The 18,599-nt window shown below is 50.0% G+C and overlaps 1 protein-coding gene and 1 long non-coding RNA gene across 2 annotated transcripts in view; one reads left to right on the top strand and one right to left on the bottom strand.

Moving 5' to 3' along the window:
- Positions 1-12,096, bottom strand: part of Kcnq1 (potassium voltage-gated channel subfamily Q member 1) — a 322,854-nt gene extending 310,758 nt beyond the window's left edge. The window contains exon 1 of the mRNA XM_050136686.1: positions 11,383-12,096. Coding sequence (XP_049992643.1) covers positions 11,383-11,768 — 386 coding nt within the window. The 5' untranslated portion in view covers positions 11,769-12,096. The remainder of the gene's footprint in view (positions 1-11,382) is intronic.
- Positions 9,957-14,232, top strand: LOC126498259 (uncharacterized). The gene is made up of 3 exons (XR_007590805.1): positions 9,957-10,049; positions 11,338-11,453; positions 12,550-14,232. It is a non-coding gene; the product is annotated as an uncharacterized lncRNA (long non-coding RNA).
- The last annotated feature ends 4,367 nt before the right edge of the window (positions 14,233-18,599 follow it).

The raw sequence follows: 18,599 nt of genomic DNA, 5'->3' as shown, positions 1-18,599 counted from the left end.
TGGTCACATGAACAGGGCCAATTCCTGGCAGCATTCAGCATCGCCCCATACTAACTCTGTAACCATAGACACTATAGGTCACAGGTCATTCCAGCTAGGTTCCTTCAAGTACTCCCCAGGAAGCTTGGCACTTCCATCTCACTGCTGACACTACAGGGCTGGCATGAGGAGTCTCAGAGCACTGGGCAGGAGCCTCAGTCTGTCTGCTCCTCCCCAGCGTTTTCTTCACATCCTGTCCCTGGGGAGCAAGGGAGCTAGCCACAAAAGGATCACAGCAACCCCACCCTCTCCCCACTGGGCAGAGCCAGCTCACATAGCAGACCCAATAGGTGACACTCACTGCAGAAAGGAGCCTATCTTTGAGCAAGAGGTAATCTCAAACAGTGGATTTTGCAATTTGTTTAATCAGGACCCAAGAAGGGCACATGCTATATACACTCTCCAAGTCCCTCCACCCTCCCTCCCTCCCTCCCCTGAATATTTCTTGGTGCTATTTCTTTACCAAAGACCCCAGGTCCTCTGTCCTACAGGTCCCTTCCATCATGACTTATGCACTTCATCCCTGCTATTACCTCCAAAGCATGTTCTTCTGGTCCCAGGATTTTAGGCCCCATAAGCTTGATCTGGAGGCTGCAGCCAGCTCATTCACTCCTCCAGGAGCGATGGCAATGTGGGTTCTGGTGGAGTAAGTTCTACCCCAATGCTAGACTGTTCCACCCATCTAGACTTCGGACAAGTTAGTAACTAACACACTCAGAACTGAATCTGTGGTCTCTCTTACTAAGACCCACGATAGTGCAGCTCAGCCTGGTGCGGCTTTAAGCATAAGCAGGAATTGACAGGAGCCCCAAAGACATAGGCGCTCTTCCGTGCTTTGGTACCCCTTATTACTGTTACAGAGGAAATCAGCATAAGTGTATGCTGGGTAAGATCTGGGCTATCACCTGTTCATCTCCAAATTGTCCCTTAGTCACTAGCACAAGGGGCATCTGAATCCCTGCAATGCATCTGACCCACTCCAGCTGTTGGTGCCAACAAGGCACACCTCCAAGCTCTCTCCAGTCTCCCTGGTGTACACTGGCCACTTCCTTGCCTCCTACTCCAGGCTTGGCTTGAGCACCTGCTGAGGCTGTAGGTTCAGCTGTCAGGAGCTCTGGATCTGGGATAGGAGGGAATTCGGGAATAGGAGGGTTCGCAGCTGCCAAGCAAGTCTTGTTTCCTGCCTTTCAGAAAACAGAAAAGAATGAGTACTGACACTAGTCATTTATATGTAGGGCAATTCGGGATTAATGTCCTGTAACTACTGCCGTAATAGCTATGCACTAGTCCTCACCTACAATTCCCAAACAGCAGCCTCAGAGCAACTAAAAAAGTGGTGCTACCCCATGGCATGGTCTCTGAGAGCTGTGCATTTGTCCCAAAGAGGTGACAGTAGAGATGTCACCAAAACCAGTCCTTTCTTGAGAATAAGCATTTACTTCTTGGTATACCTGCTTTGTTTTAATCAACAGAGACTGTCTTTTCTAGTTAAGATTCATTTTCTCAGCTTGGTAGCACATCTTTAATCTCAACACTCAGAAAACAGAGGCAGATGAATCTCTGTGAGTTTGAGGCCAGGCCTGATCTTATTTGTCTAGTTCCAGGTCAGAGTTACAAAGTCATTGTCAGAAAGAAAGAAAGAAAGAAAGAAAGAAAGAAAGAGAGAGAGAGAGAGAGAGAGAGAGAGAGAGAGAGAGAGAGAGAGAGAGAGAGAGAGAAAGAAAGAAAGAAAAGGAGGGAGGGAAAAAAGATAAAGAAAATTTGAAATTTTGAATTGAGCTTAGATTTTTCTTTCTTTCTTCCTCACAATATGCTAAATACATGACCCGCAGTCAAGAAAATAAAGCAAGGATATTCTTCCTCTCCTGGCTCTTGGGAAGCAATTTGTTTTGTTTTGTTTGAGACAACGCATTGATGTGTAGCCAGGGCTGGCCTCAGACTTTCAGAAATCCTCCTGCCTCAGCCTCCCAAGAACCAGGATTACAAATGTATTCCAACAAGCTTGGCTTCACAGTGGCTTTCTCACTAAAGACCCATCCTAACACTTGGCTGGTCCCCGCACAGCTGCACGATGTCCTGTGCCCGTGGTATATCCCACACATCTGGTTCTCTGGCCCACTGGAAGTGATCTCAACATGCTGTTTGGCCAGTGAGCCCCATGTGACTGGTTTTTACTTTAGCTATCTGATGATGGGACATTCCTCCTGATGTTCATCTGGTTTGAGATACTACATTTCCTTATATGGATGTGTAAAGCTCAGTTGCCTTGGCTATCTGTCTGGCCACATGCCAGTGGCATGCTCCTTTAACCACCAGATCTTACCATATTTAAGCCATCATAGCCAAGAGCATAGATTTGCTTCATGAAGGGACAGGCAGAGATGGTATAAATCAGAAGTCTGCCACGTCAAGGGCTCTGAGCACATGACTCCTTGGAGAAGTTTAGACACAAATGGGTTTCCCCTGGTAGCCCCACATTCTCCCCTCTGCCAGGTGGATGGGGTACCTCTGGGAAGGAATCATAGGGTAGAAGGCCTTTCCCTCTCAGGGAGGCTGCAGCCAACATGGGGAAGGATGTTCTCCTAGTCCAAGGTAGCGGGGGGGGGGGGGAGGGGGGGGGGGAGTTTCTTGCTGCTGAAGGGGGTTCTCTGTAAGGGCTGAGGCCTGAAAAAAGTTAGAGGTAGCTTGGTCTCTAGGCAACCGATGAACCCTGACTGTGGCTTTCTGATCACAAGTTCCATAAGAAGGTACTCTGGAGGGATGCTCTGAGTGGCCTTTTGGTTTTGTCCAAGAACACAGTTTAGAGAAGGTGAGGAGAAAGGCACTCACCTGCAAGAGGCATGGAGGGGAGACTTAAAGGCCTGCTCCCCAATGAATCTGTACCCTACAGGTGAGATGGCCAGGTACAAGGCACCCTGAGATGGGAAAAGAGCAGCCAGCAGGAGTGCTTCCTAGGGGCTGCAGATAGAGGCCAGGCATGAGAGCATGGCCCACCTACCATCATGAGCATAGCATCACCTTGCTGGAGAACACTGCATCCTAAAGGCCTCCGCACAGAAATGAAGGAGCACAAAGGAACTAGTAACTCTGCCAAAGAAAAGAAAAAAAGACTGCCTGTGAAACTAGTAATTTTTTAAAGGAAACTTTATAAGATACAGTACAGACTATAGCAAGACAATTTAATAAAATTGGAAAAATACTTTATGATATGAATGAAAAATTTAGCCAAGAGTCACTTTGGGGGTGATATCTGGAATGAAAGAATGTGATATGTAAATTAAAAAAAACACTATTAAGAGCCTTAGTCCATACTAGATCAAGCAGAAGAATTTCTGAGTTTGAATACAAGTATAACAAAAAGGAAGGTCAGACAAAAAAGTATGCAAAAGCAAAGAAAACTTGCAAGACCTGTAGGAGACCAGAAAGTGAGTAAGCAGGAAGATTGTCAGGTTTTCAGAATGAGAAGAGAAGGAAAGTGGCAAAGAAACTCAATAAAATAGTTGACAAAATAATTATTGAAAACTTCACAATTTTTAGAAAAGATACAGACATTTAAGCCTGTGAATCTCAAAGGACCCCTAGTAGATACAACCAAAAACTCTACAGAGCTGGAGAGATTGATCAGAGTTAAAAGCACTGGCTGCTCTTCCAAAGGGCCTGGGTTTGATTCCCAGCCTCCACATAATAGTGCCCAATTATCTATAACTCCAGTTCTAGGGATCTAGCATCCTCTTCGAGCTCTGTAGCCACTGCACACGTGTCTTACACAGACATACATGCAGGTAAAACATCCATACACATTAAATTACAAATTTAAAAAGATACTCTATGGGAACTTTATCCTCAAACTACCAAAAAATACAAGGCAGAGACTTCTAAACCCAGCAAGAGAGAAATGTGAGTTTACATGTAAGGGAATTTTCATTAGACTAACAGCAACCTTCTCAGCAGAAACTGTATAGGTCAGAAAAGAATGGGATGATATAGACAGAGTCCTAAAAGGGAATAAAAAAGATGCTAATCAAGAATACTATACCCAGCAAAACTATCCTTCAGAAAAGAGAAAAATAAAGCAAGCAGAACTGAAAGAATTCTTCAATAGAGTAGCCCTGTAAGAAAGGCTTCATGTGGTACCCTAAAAAAAAAAATAAACATCTCTGCTCTCTTCCTAGCTCAAACTGTAAGCCAGAATAAATCCTTCTTTCCTTAAGTTGTTCTGTAATGTTCCTGCAGTGATAAAAGTAACTAACACAGAGACTGAAAGTTATCAACAACTCAACAAAACAAAACAAAAACAAGCAAAACCAAAAGGAAGCAGGAATCACAGTTACATCAGGAAAGTCAACTGTCAAAGACCAGAAAGACACGGAGAAGCCCACCACATAATGGTAAAGGAATGGAGTCAACAGCTTAATTTCTGCACCCAGCTGTATAAAGCAGAAACAGAATCTAAGATTTTATCAATGTCAAATTGATACAAATCAAGAACAAATTGTATCAATGGAAAGGCAGTCCAGGAAAAAGTCAATGGAGAAACACTGAAGTTAAAGTGCACTAGAGAACAAGGGAGTGGTGACACAGGCCTTTAATCCCAGCACTCAGGAGGTAGAGGCAGACAAATCTCTGAGTTTCAGGACAGCCTTGACTACACAGAGAAACCCTGTCTCAATACACACACACACACACACACACACACACACACATGTATGTATGTATGTATGTATGTATGTGTGTGTATATATATATACTAACAATAATAATGAGGATAATAGAGTACAGTATAGACTAAAAGGACCTACAAGGCACCCACAGAGCATCTCTCCCACAGCCATAGAATAAACACCTTTTACCAGCACAGAGAATGGCCAATAGCTAGGCAGGATGAGAGTAGGTAGGACTTCTGGGGACAGAGAGAACTCTGGGAAGAAGAAAGGCAGAGATGCCAGGAGACTCAGAAAAAAAAAAAAAAAACAGGAGGTTCAAGATGGAGAGAGGTGACAGGATGTGATAGAACATAGATTAATATACATAGGTTAAGTTCTCAGAGTTAGTTAGAAATGAGCCTAAGCTATAGGCTGAGCTTTCATAATTAATAAGTCTCTGTGTCATTATTTGTGAGCTGGCAGCCCAAAGAAAAATCCATCTGCAGGAGACCACAAAGCAACACACACACACACACACACACACACACACACGTTAGAACTGGCCATGCACTATAATGAAGATGCAGAGAACAAAATGCATTTTTCATAATCATCAGCCCGCCATATCGACCACTAACTTGATAAGACTAAAATCAAGACAAAGCCTGCTATTCGTTACAAAAGGATGGATGTGTTTATCTAAGAAGGTAGATATCTCTACAGTGGATATTACAACGTGAGAAACTGGCAAGGATGTTGAAGACCATCAAACCGTGTTCGGGCCTCCAAAGGAAATTGTTATAATATCCATTGCTGTACAAAGCAATGCATAGATTCAATATAATTACTATCAGAGTATCAGTGGCATTTTTTTCACAGGACTAAAAATAAGTCCTAAGATTGGTGTGGGGCCACAGAAGAACCCAAATGGCCCAGGAACTTGCATCCAAAAAGAACAAGGCTGGAGATAGCGTAATACATAACTTGGAATCATCCGCAGGCTGCGGAAGTGACTCAGCTGGCAGAGGTCTTGCCTAACATGCCCAAGGTCCTGGGTTCAATCTGAGGCAAAAGGGGAAATGAGGTTGAGGTTTGAAACAGATTGGAATAGCATATATCGCAGGGTGTATAGTGCACATCTGTAATCCCAGCACTTGGGAGGTAGTGATGGAGTTTCTAGGGTTTAAGGTCATCTTTGGTTACATAGTCTGAGTCTGAGGTCAGCTTACATTATATTAGACCCTGTCTTAAAAAAACAAACAATGCTTTATAGCTTGAGTAAGCAAAGAAGCATGAACCTAGCATAAAAAGAGACACGATATGGAGCTGAAGAGATGGCGGTTAACAGCACTTGCTGTTCTTGAAGAAAACTAGGGTTCACTTCTCAGCATCCACTCATAGATGCCTGTAATTCCTGTTCCCAGCGATCTGAAACCCTCTTCTTGCTAAGGTCACCTGCATGTAGAGTGTGTGTGTATACACGCACACACACACACACACACACACACACACACACACACACGTTCCTGCTATAGGAGGTAGCTGGCAGACATGCTGACATATGGGGAGGGTGACTCTATGAATGGGCCCAGCCTCTTTTCCAGGGCACCTTTGCCTTTGCCTGGACCCTTCTGGAACCACATCCAGGTGTGTTCTGCTCAGTTCCCATAAACAAGAGCTGGGATTCCACGGGAGGCGGCCAGAAAAGTGGGCAAACACCATGTGAAGTGCTCCCATCTCAGATCTGCCTGTGCTCAGCCAGGGCAGTGGCCAAGACAGAAGCTCTGGCTTATTAGAACAGCAATGGGTAGGGCCCTCAAGACTGTCCCCAGGCCACAGAAGGGTCCTCTGACAGCCTCCGTCTCTTCCCACCACTTTCCCAAGCTCAGGAATGTCACTGGATAAAAATACTGCAGACATATGTCATCAGTCTGGCCTGTCTGTGGGGCTTAGAGTTGTCCAGCAGCAGGCCTGTCGACCACAGACCTGGCTGTGAGGGTGGAGCGAGCACCAGCAGAGAGAAGGCAAAGAAAACCCTAAAAAGGATCCACACAGAAACATGTAGCTGCCTGCTTCCCTGTATGGGCTCTTAACACTCAGGGGCATCAAGACACAGGCTAATATCAAAAAAAGACAGCTTTACCAATCGACTCTCTGTGTGCAAGAAGGCAGGGCAGGGGGACAGGCAGGAGCACTGGGTGTATCTCTGCCTGGGAAGATTTCCTGAAGGAAGCAATTTCTGAACATGTGACAGTGTGCACTAACGCTGATATGTGTCAGGGTGGACTCCAATGCATCCTCAGGGGACAGGCTCCTTCTGTCCAAGGACTCTCGTCTCTCCTCCTAGAAGAGCAGCAACAATTCTTTCCTTGGTTCAGATCATCATGGGGTATACAGGGAAGGAGCTCCTGGTCCCTTGGGCACACCCAACTGTGTGACCAAGGAATCTTCCCTCTCTGAGCTCCAGGGTTCTCATCTGTACCCAGTAAGTAGCCAAACTTGACAGAGGTGCTGCTGCAGTCCCTTTCACCTTTCAAGAGGCCTCTGGGTAGGTCCTGGGAGTGGGGCTGGGCCACACAGTTGAAGATAAAGGGCTTACAGAGGCAGTCTTTTCACGTGCTCAGAAGCCTCACGGAAAGTCAGGTCCCATGATGACCACAGTCACCCTGCTGATAGAGTAATCACTAGCTCCTCTCTGTGGCCCTGGGAAGTCTGGGGCTCTGCACACTCAGCGCAGCTATAGAAAGGGTTTCCCACCAAGAAGAGGTGAGAGGGATGCATCCCAGAGGCCTTTGGGTGGGGTAAGCAGAGCTAGGGTGCCATGTTAGCACCACCTACTCTTTGGCCCTGAGGCACTGCAGGACCAGCCTCCCCCTGCCCTACCTGTTACTCCACATGCTTCCGCACAGGGTCAAAAGGGCCTGCTCCTCCCCTCTGCAACTATCCCTTAGGTTCAGTGTCCAACTGACCCTTGCTGGCAGCCCACATCCCTTCATTCTCCCTGCCAGAGGCAGGGGCTGGGCACCTCACATAAGAGCTTCCAGAAGCTTCTCTGCAACCTTTCCTCAGGACTGACTATACTGACTATACATTCCCATGCCACCTTGGGCCTGGAACATGCTCCTTGGAGGCTGACCCCAGCCTGTCAGACTCACGAAGAGGGAACAGCATCACAGCAAGGTGCATAGGAGCCAGCAGTTGGCCTGGAATGTCAGAGCTGGGGGGCACCATGGAGCTAATCAGTGCCCACCTCCTAGATAAGGGTGCTGAGGAGCAGGGGCCCTGAGGCAGCCAGGTCATGGCCAGCCTGTGTATCTCGATACTCAGAAGCCACCGACAGAAGCAGCTGCAACTCTCCTCTGCTAGGGAAAGCACTGAGAATGCCACCCTGCATTGTGCACTGGGAGCAGCCACTGTTTGCAAAGGGGACACCACACCCAGGAAGCATGCATTCTGGACCCTACTTTGCCACCAGAGGGCCCGAAGCACCAAACTCCCTAAGAAACAGAGGTCACAGCAGCTGAGGCCTGACCCCTGTCATTGTAACACCATGGCTTCTTTCCTTTCTTGCCTCAGTAGCTCCCAGGACCACCTTGGCCTGCTATAGGTCCCCATGCCTCATGACCCCAGAGTAGAGCTGCTCTTCCTCAGACTGGATTTCCATGGGCTTGTTTCCTCCTCCTCCCTAGCTGAGAGCCCTGGCCAAGAAAAAAAAAATGCCTGTAGCCACCCAGCTGAGGGCAAGCCAAGATGAAGGGCTCCACATACAAGCAACAGTGTACACAGAAATACCAGGCTGACTGAGAACAGGTTGAGGTGGCTATGTATTTCTGGACAGTCAGGGAATGACGCCAAGAGATGACACCAAGGAGCCAGGCCCCAGAGGAGAAGGTACATAGAGAAGGCCCAAAGAGACACCTCAAAATCTATTCTTTTCCAGGGCTGAAGAATAGAGATGCTGTCAGGGAACCAGAAGGGAAGACTTGGTCATCCAGAAAGCCCTGCAACTGCCTCAGCTCCAGCTCCATCATCCTGCCAGCTATCTTCCTAGGTCTGTTGAACAATTACTCAGTGGCCACTCAAAAGTCACAGCCAATACAGTGCAGCCCCTGCATTTGGAAAGGCCAGCCCAGGCAACCACCAGGTGCAGCTGCAAGCTCCACTCATGATCAGTTCCTGAGGTACTAGCAAAAGCCACCAGGAAGTTCTTGGGAACTGAGCAAACCAAGACTGTGTGTGAGGGGATGGAAAGGAGGTGCTCAAGTTTAGGTTCAAGAACCAGGGAGGGGGTAGTGTCTCTCAAATCCTCTGCTAGTCACAACCAGGATCTCCAAGCAGCTCGACAGAGTAAATACAGCAGAACATCTGCCCTTGACCCTGGCCAAAGTCCAGCAGTGAGGCAGTTGAACCTCTGTGACCTCAGCTAGGAAGGGGACTTCTCTCTATGGGGACACAAAAGACCACAGGAAAGGATTAGGGTGAGGGGGTGGGGACCCAAGCAGCAAAGGGCAGCGCCTGAGGGCATGCCCTGACCCTGTCAGCCTGAGAAGGCCAGCACAGACTCAGGAAGAGCTGCTCTACTTGGGCCAAGGCAGGGGTCCCCCAAGGAGGGGCCAGGATGTCCGGGCCTGTTTCCCCATATGCATGTGGGAAAGCATACCCCAGAGCCTGCAGGACGCTGGCTCTCATCCCTACTCCCTCCACTCCCACACATTTGTTCCCTGCTTTTCAAGAGCAAATCTGTCCTTCCAGCCACAAAATCATCACCTGATTATGTTCTAGAGTTCATCTTACCAAGAGCAGAACTTGCCGTCTGCCAATGTTGCGTTTGTTACTTAGAGCAACACCAGGGGCAACCAGCATGAATGACCATGCATTCCATAAAGATGTGACCAGGCTCCTAGCTGCTGGTCATGTCTCCTCTCAGCAGACTGCATGACCCAGAGGGTCCTGCCCACCTCCTAAAGGTGAAACTCCCTTCCCCCAGAGTCAAGGCAAGTGCCCAGCAGGGTCTCCCCAGCTTACTTACTCCTTGGCCAGCCAGTGCTAGGGCTGGGGAAGGCTGACCAACTGCTACTGAGCAGCTAGCATCTCACTCCCTCTTCTCAGCAAAGAATCCCTTAGACCACCAATCTAGAAAGTGAACAGGACCCTATGGCTCCTGGCTGCTGGGGAGGCTGGGCAAAGGCAGCTCTGCTGAGCAAACTTCCCGAGGGCTGAACAATCCAATTCAGGAAGAAAGCACAGTGTAAGCACAGACTTCCTCTGGGGCGGGACAAGCCCTCTTCCTCCACCAGGGCCAGGCTACCACAGTCAGGAACTTAACGATGCTCATTCTAAGGACCTAAATCTCCAGGAGGATACCATGTAAGTGTCTGAAGGCTGCTCACCTTGGCAAATGGGGCTGCTGGACAAAGAGGTAATAGGGTGGGGGCTTCTCCAGAACCCCAGGCCTTTCATCTTAAGGATCTTAGGGTCCAGGAGGTCAGTGCTGGGAAGTAGCAAGCCATGTGTTTGCTAGACATTCAGCGGTAAGGCCCCTTGGGGGTCTTTGCACACTATTCCCTGCGCCCTGAGAAAAGCCCATGGCCGCTGAGACACACGTCGAGCTGTTATCACCCAAAGCAGCAATGAAGTCTCAGGGGTCCTGGCACTTTGGGAGGCAAGACTGGGGCTCGGGTGGCCTTAAGGACAAACCAAGAATGCCTGTGGGGGCAGGGTGTCCTGGGACTTGCCCTGGCTACCATGGAAGATCTTTGTCTCCCTGTGCAAGTCAAGCAGCCATCAGATCTCACCTTCGTGAGCCTGGCTCTTGCTGTGCCTCAGAGGAGTAAACAGAACCCTGGACACGCAGCGGAGGCCCTGCCCAGGTGGCAAAACTAATGGAGCTTCCAAAGCAATTAGCTGCGGGGTCGGTAGGGTAGAATCTGAAGCCAGAGGGTGGCAGGGCACCAAGAAGCTGGGCGGCCAGGAAGTACTGCCTCAAGGTGGCCAGGGGGAGGCAGCAAGGAGGGCAGCCAGACCATTGCTGGAGATGACTTCCTGTGCCCCTGCCCTTGAAAAATGGAATGCCCTGCCCCTCTCAGGCCGCTGGTGAGAATGAGAGCCACCTGGTAGCAGGGAAGGCCAGGTGCAGTTCTGCTCCCTCCCCTGTTCTCTAAAGCAGGTGCTGTGCGTGGACTCTTGATAATGTGTCCGCTGGGCTCAGGGCATCCAGCCCACTTACATCAGCTTGGGTTACCGAAGCTGTGGGTACACCCCTGTTGGACATCTTGGGCAACACCAATGCACCTGCTGGTCCATCCCGTACAAGTCCCTGCTACTCTGAGTGCCCGAGATAGAAATACCCGCCAGGGTTTGGTTGGGTTTGTACACAGACACCAGTCACTCCTAGGGGCTCCTGAGTTTCCTGTCACTGCTGACCCACACCAAACGCAGGCTCCTGGCTTGCTTACTCCTCCTACGGGGACTAACTCACAAACGCAGTTCCTCCATCCCAAGAGTTTAGTGTTGGGGAACTCTTGGGCTGGCATACCCCATGTTCCAAGTGTCCCCCTCCACATGCCTCTCAGTCACAGCAGAGTCTCTGAACTTAAGGGAGCAGCCCCCAGTCTGATTTCTGTTTCTGTGATTAGCCTTTCCTCGCCTCCCTCAGGGTCGCAGCGGCACCAGCTCAGAGGAGCGCGGGGAGGTTACTCACACGGTGAAGTGGTACACGAAACACTTCCAGCCCGTGGGGCGCTCGAGGAAGTTGTAGACGCGGCCCTGGATGTGAGTGCGCGCCAGCAGCGGGCGGCGCGTGCTGTAGATGGAGACGCGCGGGTCAAGGCTCACCCGTGGCCGTGGTCCGAGGTCTGCGGGGCCCGCGGTGGGCGACACAGGGGGCGACATGGGGGACCCGGGCCCCGAGGCTCCGGGAGGCGCGATGGGAGCGTAGAGCGTGCCGCCAGCCGGGCCACCCTCAGTCAGCTCCAGCGAAAAGGGACACTTCTTGGCTAGTCCCGCGCTGCCCCGCCGAGCGCCCAGCCGGAGGCCCCAGCCCGCGCGCTTCCTCTCCGCACTCGGCGGGGACGACGCTGAGTCCATAGTCGGGCAGGACCCCTGGACGCGCCGGGCCTCAGAGATGAGGTGAAGGCGGCACAGGGCGCTGGGTGCAGTGCGGGTAGCCGCTACAGCCAGCCCAGCCACCGGGGGCCGCTGTCCGCCTGGCCTGGGGGCGGGGGAGGGGGCCGGTCCCCAGGGATGGCACGCCCCGCCCCCAGGACGCCCCGCCCCTGGGCGCCACCAAGCGCCTACCTGCAGCCAGGCTCAGCCAGCAGCAGGCCACCTGCCGCTCCACGCCGTGCCATTCCAGGCTGCTCGCAGCTCTCCCCTCTGTGAGCACCTGTTGGGCGCACGTGCTCATCAGCACTCCGAGGCCCTTCCGCCCTGCGGGGCTCTAAAGTCCTCTAACTGGGGACTAGCAGGTGCCACCACCAAGAACCGGATGGAGCACGGGCACTCTCCCGCCCTCTGAAACTGCCCTAGAGAGGGAGGGGGAGGCTGAAAGAAGGAAGGGCTTCTCCGGGGTTCGCGTAGACACTCTTGGGCACAGGATAAGGAAGTGTTGACCCAAAGAACACTGAGCATCCTGGAGTGACAGAAGTCCCTACTGGCAGTGGCAAATGCAAACGTGCCCTCCCAGTAGCTAAATGCTGCCCACTAAGAATGTGGGATTGAGGAGATGAGGACCGACCATGAGTGGCACTCAGTGAGAGCTAGCTAAAGTTAGCCGAGCCAGGGGCTAGATTGGGGGTTTTTTTCCTGGTAGACCCCGCCTGCGGGGCTGCCTGGGCAGGTAAAGGGAGAAACGTTTGCTCCTCCCCAGGGTCATGAAGGAGCTTCTTGTCCTGGAACTCTTGTCCTGTGAGAACAGAGTCAGAAGATTTGCTCAGCCGGCTCTTGGGAGCTGCTTCGACCAGGTCTACACTGGCCTTTGTGTGGATCCCAGAACACAGATGTGACCAATATCTTCATCTCCATATTCCAAATACAGCAGAAGAAAAGTGTGCCTTCAATAAGCACCCAGGTGGTAGTACGGGTCTATAGTCCCAGCACTCGGGAGGCAGAGGCAGGAGGATCAGGAGCTCAAGATCCTCCCAGGCTCTACAGCAAGTTCAGGATCAGCCTGAGCTACATCAGACCCTGCCTTAAACCAACAATAAAGTATTGACACTAGATGGGCATGCAGAGAAGACGAAGGAGCAGCCAGGCCCACCTCTCACACCCTGCACGAGAATAACTTTCAAGTGGTGTCCTTGTTATCGTCAGTTGTCAACTTGACTTAGCCCAGAGTTATCTAGAAGGGAATCTCAACTGAAGGACTGCCTAGATTAGATTAGCCTGTGAGTGTGTCTGAGGGGGGTTGTTTTGATTTAATTGATGGAGGAGGGCACAGCCCACTGTGGGTGGCATCTGTTCCTTGGGCTGTATCTGGTCCTAAGTTGGCTAAGAAAGCTGGCTAAGAATGGGCCTGATAGCAAGCAAGTCAGCAGTGTTCCTCTGGGGGTTCTGCTGTGCTTTCTTGGCTGTGAATGAGTCCTTTGATGGGAGATGATGCCTTGTGGAATAGTGAACAAGCCTGCTTCCAGGTTCCTGATCGAGGCACTGCCCTGAGCTCCCTTGACTATGGGACTCTAACCAGTAAACTGAAATTACTCGCCTCACCTCAGTTGCTCTTGATCCTGGTGTTTACCACAGAAATAAAGGGAAGCGAGGACAGCTGGATCAAAGGCTTTGGCATAAAAGTTAAAATAAAGTTCTTCAGAAAGGACTTACGGGTGAGGGCTGAGGGGAGAGGCAGAGATAGAGTGTGCGCCTGTCGGCTGTCCTGAGGAGATGGCAGGCAAAGGAGGAAGAGCTCTGCCTCAAGAAACCAGCACTAAGGAAAACATTTCCCACTGTGCTGTGAAATCCGGAAGCATCAGATAAAACAGAAAGCCACCACAGGGGAAGTCAGAGATAAAGGACACGCTGGGACAGTCTCCACATTTTCACCACCACAGGCAAGGGATTCATACCACTAGTACATAAGGAGCATCTAAAGCCAGAGAAGACTGTGGCAGACAGTGCTATGGGAGAGAGGGCTGAAAACAGGACCAGCACACAGAGAAAGAGGCATGTGGCCTTGGTGCCTCCGGAAAAAAATGTTCAGCCTCACTCATAACAAGAAAATGCAAATTAAAAGTACACTCTGATACCAGTGGCCCACTATCTGATTGGCAAAACTCCAGGTGTTTGACGGCACAATCTTTGGGAAAGGCTAGGGTGGCAGGTGCTTTCCTAATCACCGGTGGGAAGGGCGTTTTAGTAGTCTAGCAAAAGTGTATGTGCCCTTTGACCCGAAAATCCCACCACTAACTAACCCAAAGACAAATGAGAGGGGGGAAAAATGAAAATAAAACTGGGCATGGTGGGACACATCAGTAATCCATATACTTGAGAGGTAGGTAGAGGCAGATATGAGGAGTTCAAGGTCATCCTCAGCTACATAGTGAGTTCAAGGCCAGCTTGAGCTATGTAAGACCCTAGAGAGGATAGATAGATAGATAGATAGATAGATAGATAGATAGATAGATAGATAGATAGAGAATAAACACATGAACCTTGTACTGCAACACAGCTTATATTAGCAAACCACAAGAAATAGCTAGAGAGATGGCTATGTGGCTAAGAGTGCTGGCCCTTCAAGCCTGAAAGCCAGAGTTCACATCCTACCACACACCTAAATGCCAGCTGTGACCTGTGCATGCCTATAACCCCAGCACCGAAGAGTTGGTGCTAGGGTCTCTGGGACTCTTGGCTTCAGTCAAACTGAAAGACTCAAACTCTAGGTTGAATGAGAGAGTCTGCCTCAAAGGAACAAGGCAGAGTGATAGGGCGGGACACCAGAGGCCCTCTGCACAGGCGACCAGGTGCATGCATCTGCACACACATGTGAAGGCATAACACACACACACTTAGGTATCCTTTGGTTGATTGAATTATATTCTAACACAACCACAAACCACAAATTGAATCATCAGTAATAAGATTGACGGGGACCCACTCCAGATGCCCCCAGGCTAAAATCTTCAGTGTTCAAGTCCTTCACATAAAACAGTATGGTCTGTTCTTAGAACTTACTACATCCTCCAGTGTGGCTCAAACCATCTCTAGATTCCTCAAAATTACCTAGCACAATGGGAATGCCAGATCAAGTGTTGCTGCCTTATACTGTTGGGGAAAGAATAAGAGACCGCACTAGTCCATTCCAGCTGGAATTTGTTTTTCAAATATCTCCCACCTGGTGTGGGCTGCAGAACCTAGAGATATGGAGAGCTGACTGTCTGAACAAATCAAACATATATGTTTACATATCAAATAAGCAATCCTTTTGAGTTCCTTAGGAACCAAGATATAAAAGATACAGAAGTAAAAATCAAAGAAGTACAAACAAATCTTTAAATGTGAGTTTGAAATGTTACCATAATCTCCTCCGTTAGTTTCTCAAAATTACTTCATAGCTATATCCACTAAAACCTTTGGAAAGAGCAGGCTGAGGGCGTGGATTGGGCGGTAAAGTGTTTGCTGTGTAAGCATGCGGACCTGAGCTCAATTCCCAGAACCCACATAAAAATGTGCGGCATAAAGTGCATGGTGGCGCATGCCTTTATCCCAGCACTCGGGAGATAGAGGTAGGTGGATCTCTGTGAATTTAAGGCCAGCCTGGTCTACACAGTAAGTTCCAGCACAGCCAGGGCTGTGAAGAGAGATCTTGTCTCAAAAATCAAGGTGGATTGCCCCTGAGGAAAAACACCAGAAATTTGTCTTCTGACCTCCACACACAGGTACACCCATTCTCTCTCTCTCTCTCTCTCTCTCTCTCTCTCTCTCTCTCTCTCTCTCTCACACGCACACACACAGCCTTGTGCTCACACAGGTACACCCCACACACCCACACCCACACTTTTTTTGGAAGGGTCTAAGTAACAGCAGAAGAATTCCAACAGCACAAACAATTATGAAAGCCTTACACAGAGACTCACATCTGTAATCCTGGAATCCAGAAAGTTGAGGCAGGAGGATTTCCATGAGTTCAAGGTCAGCCTGGTCCACAGTGAGCTCCTATCTCCAAAAACAAATAGAGATTAAAGCTTGCCAAAGCCTAAAACCCAATTTGTTCGTAATGAGACTTGGAAAGTCCTCATTGTCCTTGGACAGTTGCTTGGCTCATTGTTCTGAAAGCTAGACGGGAGGTGGGGTGAAGTGTAGCCTGCCTTGCCTTCTCTGTACCAACTTCAGGGTGCGAGGAGGCCATGCCTGCCAGAGGTACACACGGAAGAATGTGTGGATAGCAGTCTGTGACGCAGGAAAACTGCTTTGCCCCGATCAACAGGAAGAGGATAGGGAGTCAGGTGCAGATTAAAGCAGACTGCCTCTGAATTGGGGAGTGTTGGAGCTACACTGAATGCTCACATTTTACTGAGCTCCTTATTCTCATGTACATCTCCATCTTTTTCAATTATATTGATAGTTGCCCAGGTCTGTCCTGGGGGATGACAGAGAAAGGGAAGAACGCTCTCTTAGGACCTACGAGTTGCTTGCCACCGAGTCTGACAGTCTGAGCTGGACCACTACGGCTCAGGTGGGAGGAGAGGACACTCCCTCCTTAGCCTCTGACCTCCACATGCATGCCACGGTATGTACATTTGCACACACAACAAATAAAGGTTTTGTTTTTAGTTAAGGGTCTTGGGAATGCCTGTCCTGCCCTGGACAGGGAACCTGTTCTGGAGGACACTGAGGCAAAAGGGATACTGGGCAAGGACCTGCCATCCTGGTCCTTGGACAGAGAATGGGGGGGGGGTTGCTGAGCAGGGTGGGAACCAAAGACGAGGACTCCAGGTGTACTGGGGAGCACAGAGTTAAGATGGGCTGGGCTCAGGGTGAGGCTACAGCTGAAGCTGAGAAAGTAAAGGCTGGCAGCCCAGATCAGGAAACACATAAAACCCTGCCTATGGGTGGGTAGCAGGGTGGGACCCGAGGGGCCCTTCAGCCTAGAAGTCAAAAACCTCTGGGGTAGAGAAGAAGCAGATTGCTTAGGCCATGGAGGTCTGAAACTCTAGGCATGGGACTCTGGGGTGCCACCTGCTCCTGCAGAACTCTTCCTTTACCAAAGAAGCACCTCCCACTCCCACAGTCACTGGGGGGGGCACACATCCCACCAGACTGCATCCTTCAAGAGCACCTTCTCACTACCTGTCGCCGAGCCTTGAGATGTTATGGAAACCTTGTGCCCACCTTTCTACATGCTGACTTCCTAAGGACTCTTTGCCAGTCCATATGCAACCCATTACCCACTCATTCCTTGTTCCTCTGATGAGGTCAGAGGGCAACAACAGGAGGTGCCTCTGAGGCTATCATGAGGATAGGGAAACAAGGGCTGATGTCTTCTTTAGACCAGAGTCTACCAGCCGACGGCTATTAGGACAGTCAGTCTTCCGAAGACTTCCCAGATGTTATCTCTCTTCAGCTTAACTTCCCATGCATTCATCCCCAAAGTCTTGTATGTGCTGCCATGGGGCCATCATGTAGAGGTGAGCAAAATAATGAGCAGACTTGGCAAAACTCAGAATTATCTGAGATACACATCGACTAATTGCCTAGACCAGATTGGTCTAGCAGCGTGTCTGTGGGGGATTCTCTCAATTTCTAATTGATATAGAAAGGCCTAGCTCATGATGGTGGTACCATCCATCCCCTGGGCAGGTGATCCTGGGCTAGGTAAGAAATCTTGCTAAGCGTGAGCTTGTGAGTGCACCAGCTAGTTGTGTTCCTCCATTGTTTCTGCTTCAATACCTGCTTGAGTTCCTACCCTGAGTTTCCTCAATGATGAACTGTGACCTGGAAGGAGAAATAAAGCCTTTCCTCCCCTAAGTTGCTTCTGGTCAGAGTGTTATATCACAAATACATAAATCAAACTATAACCCTCACTGAGGGCTCAAGGGGTCTCTACAGGGACTCTTCACTTAACCTGGAGGAGAATGGCTGTCAAGGCTCTCCACATGCAGTAGATCCTCAATGCTAAACAGATGAATGGTCAAGGGAAAGGCATGAGATACATGCCTTCCCACTGTGAGCCCCTGATGCCTCTCTGTGGGTCCTCCTTGCTGATGACTATCCTTGTGAATGGGACACCCAGAAGTTGTACTTCCATCCCTCCTGCACCTCACAGGCAGCTGCTGGGGTGTCCTCTCCTCATCTGAGGATGTAAAGATTCGTCATCTCAATCAGCTTGCTCTCCAGGCCTGGGAAGGGGGACCTAGGACCTTCTCTAGGCAAACACTGAGGTGGTGTCACTGGGCAGGGCCTGGCACCATTCCCTCCCACGAAGGGACCCAGGATCACAGTTGGACAAAGGCAAGACTGGGCCTGTCCAGAGTCCTCCAGGCCTGAGGTATTGTCTTCGACTCACCCTGTATCTGAAGTCATTTCACTAGGTGCATCGAGTAGCCACTGTGCTCTGCACTGTGGGTGAAGGCTGGACAGACAATCCAAGCACACATTCATGGAGAAAGTTGCCCTGTGAACCAGTCCTTATGCATATGTAGAATCAAAGAATGGGGGCTCCCTGGGTGTTCTTCTCTCTCATGGAGCCCTGAGAATTGGTCTAGGCCTCACTGAGACCAAGAGAGCGCAAGAGCCTGAGGACAGAGTGGTAGGAGCTGGCATGCTGTCATTCAGCCACCCCTTACTCACAGGCCACACCCACCCACACTCTCCTCTTCCAAGATACCACACTGGGAACCAGCTGGCAATACTGAGGGTCGTGTGCAAGCGTGTGCAGTTGTGCATGTGTGTTGGACACATGTAAATCGTCCTTTGTGAGCTCCCTTT

This window comes from Alexandromys fortis, unplaced genomic scaffold (genome assembly GCF_014885135.2).
Source record: "Alexandromys fortis isolate MF-2015 unplaced genomic scaffold, M_Fortis_MF-2015_v1.1 scaffold_3, whole genome shotgun sequence".
Taxonomy (NCBI): Eukaryota; Metazoa; Chordata; class Mammalia; order Rodentia; family Cricetidae; genus Alexandromys; species Alexandromys fortis.
The sequence above is the reverse complement of the archived record's forward strand: the minus strand, read 5'-3'. Positions and strand labels throughout refer to the sequence as shown.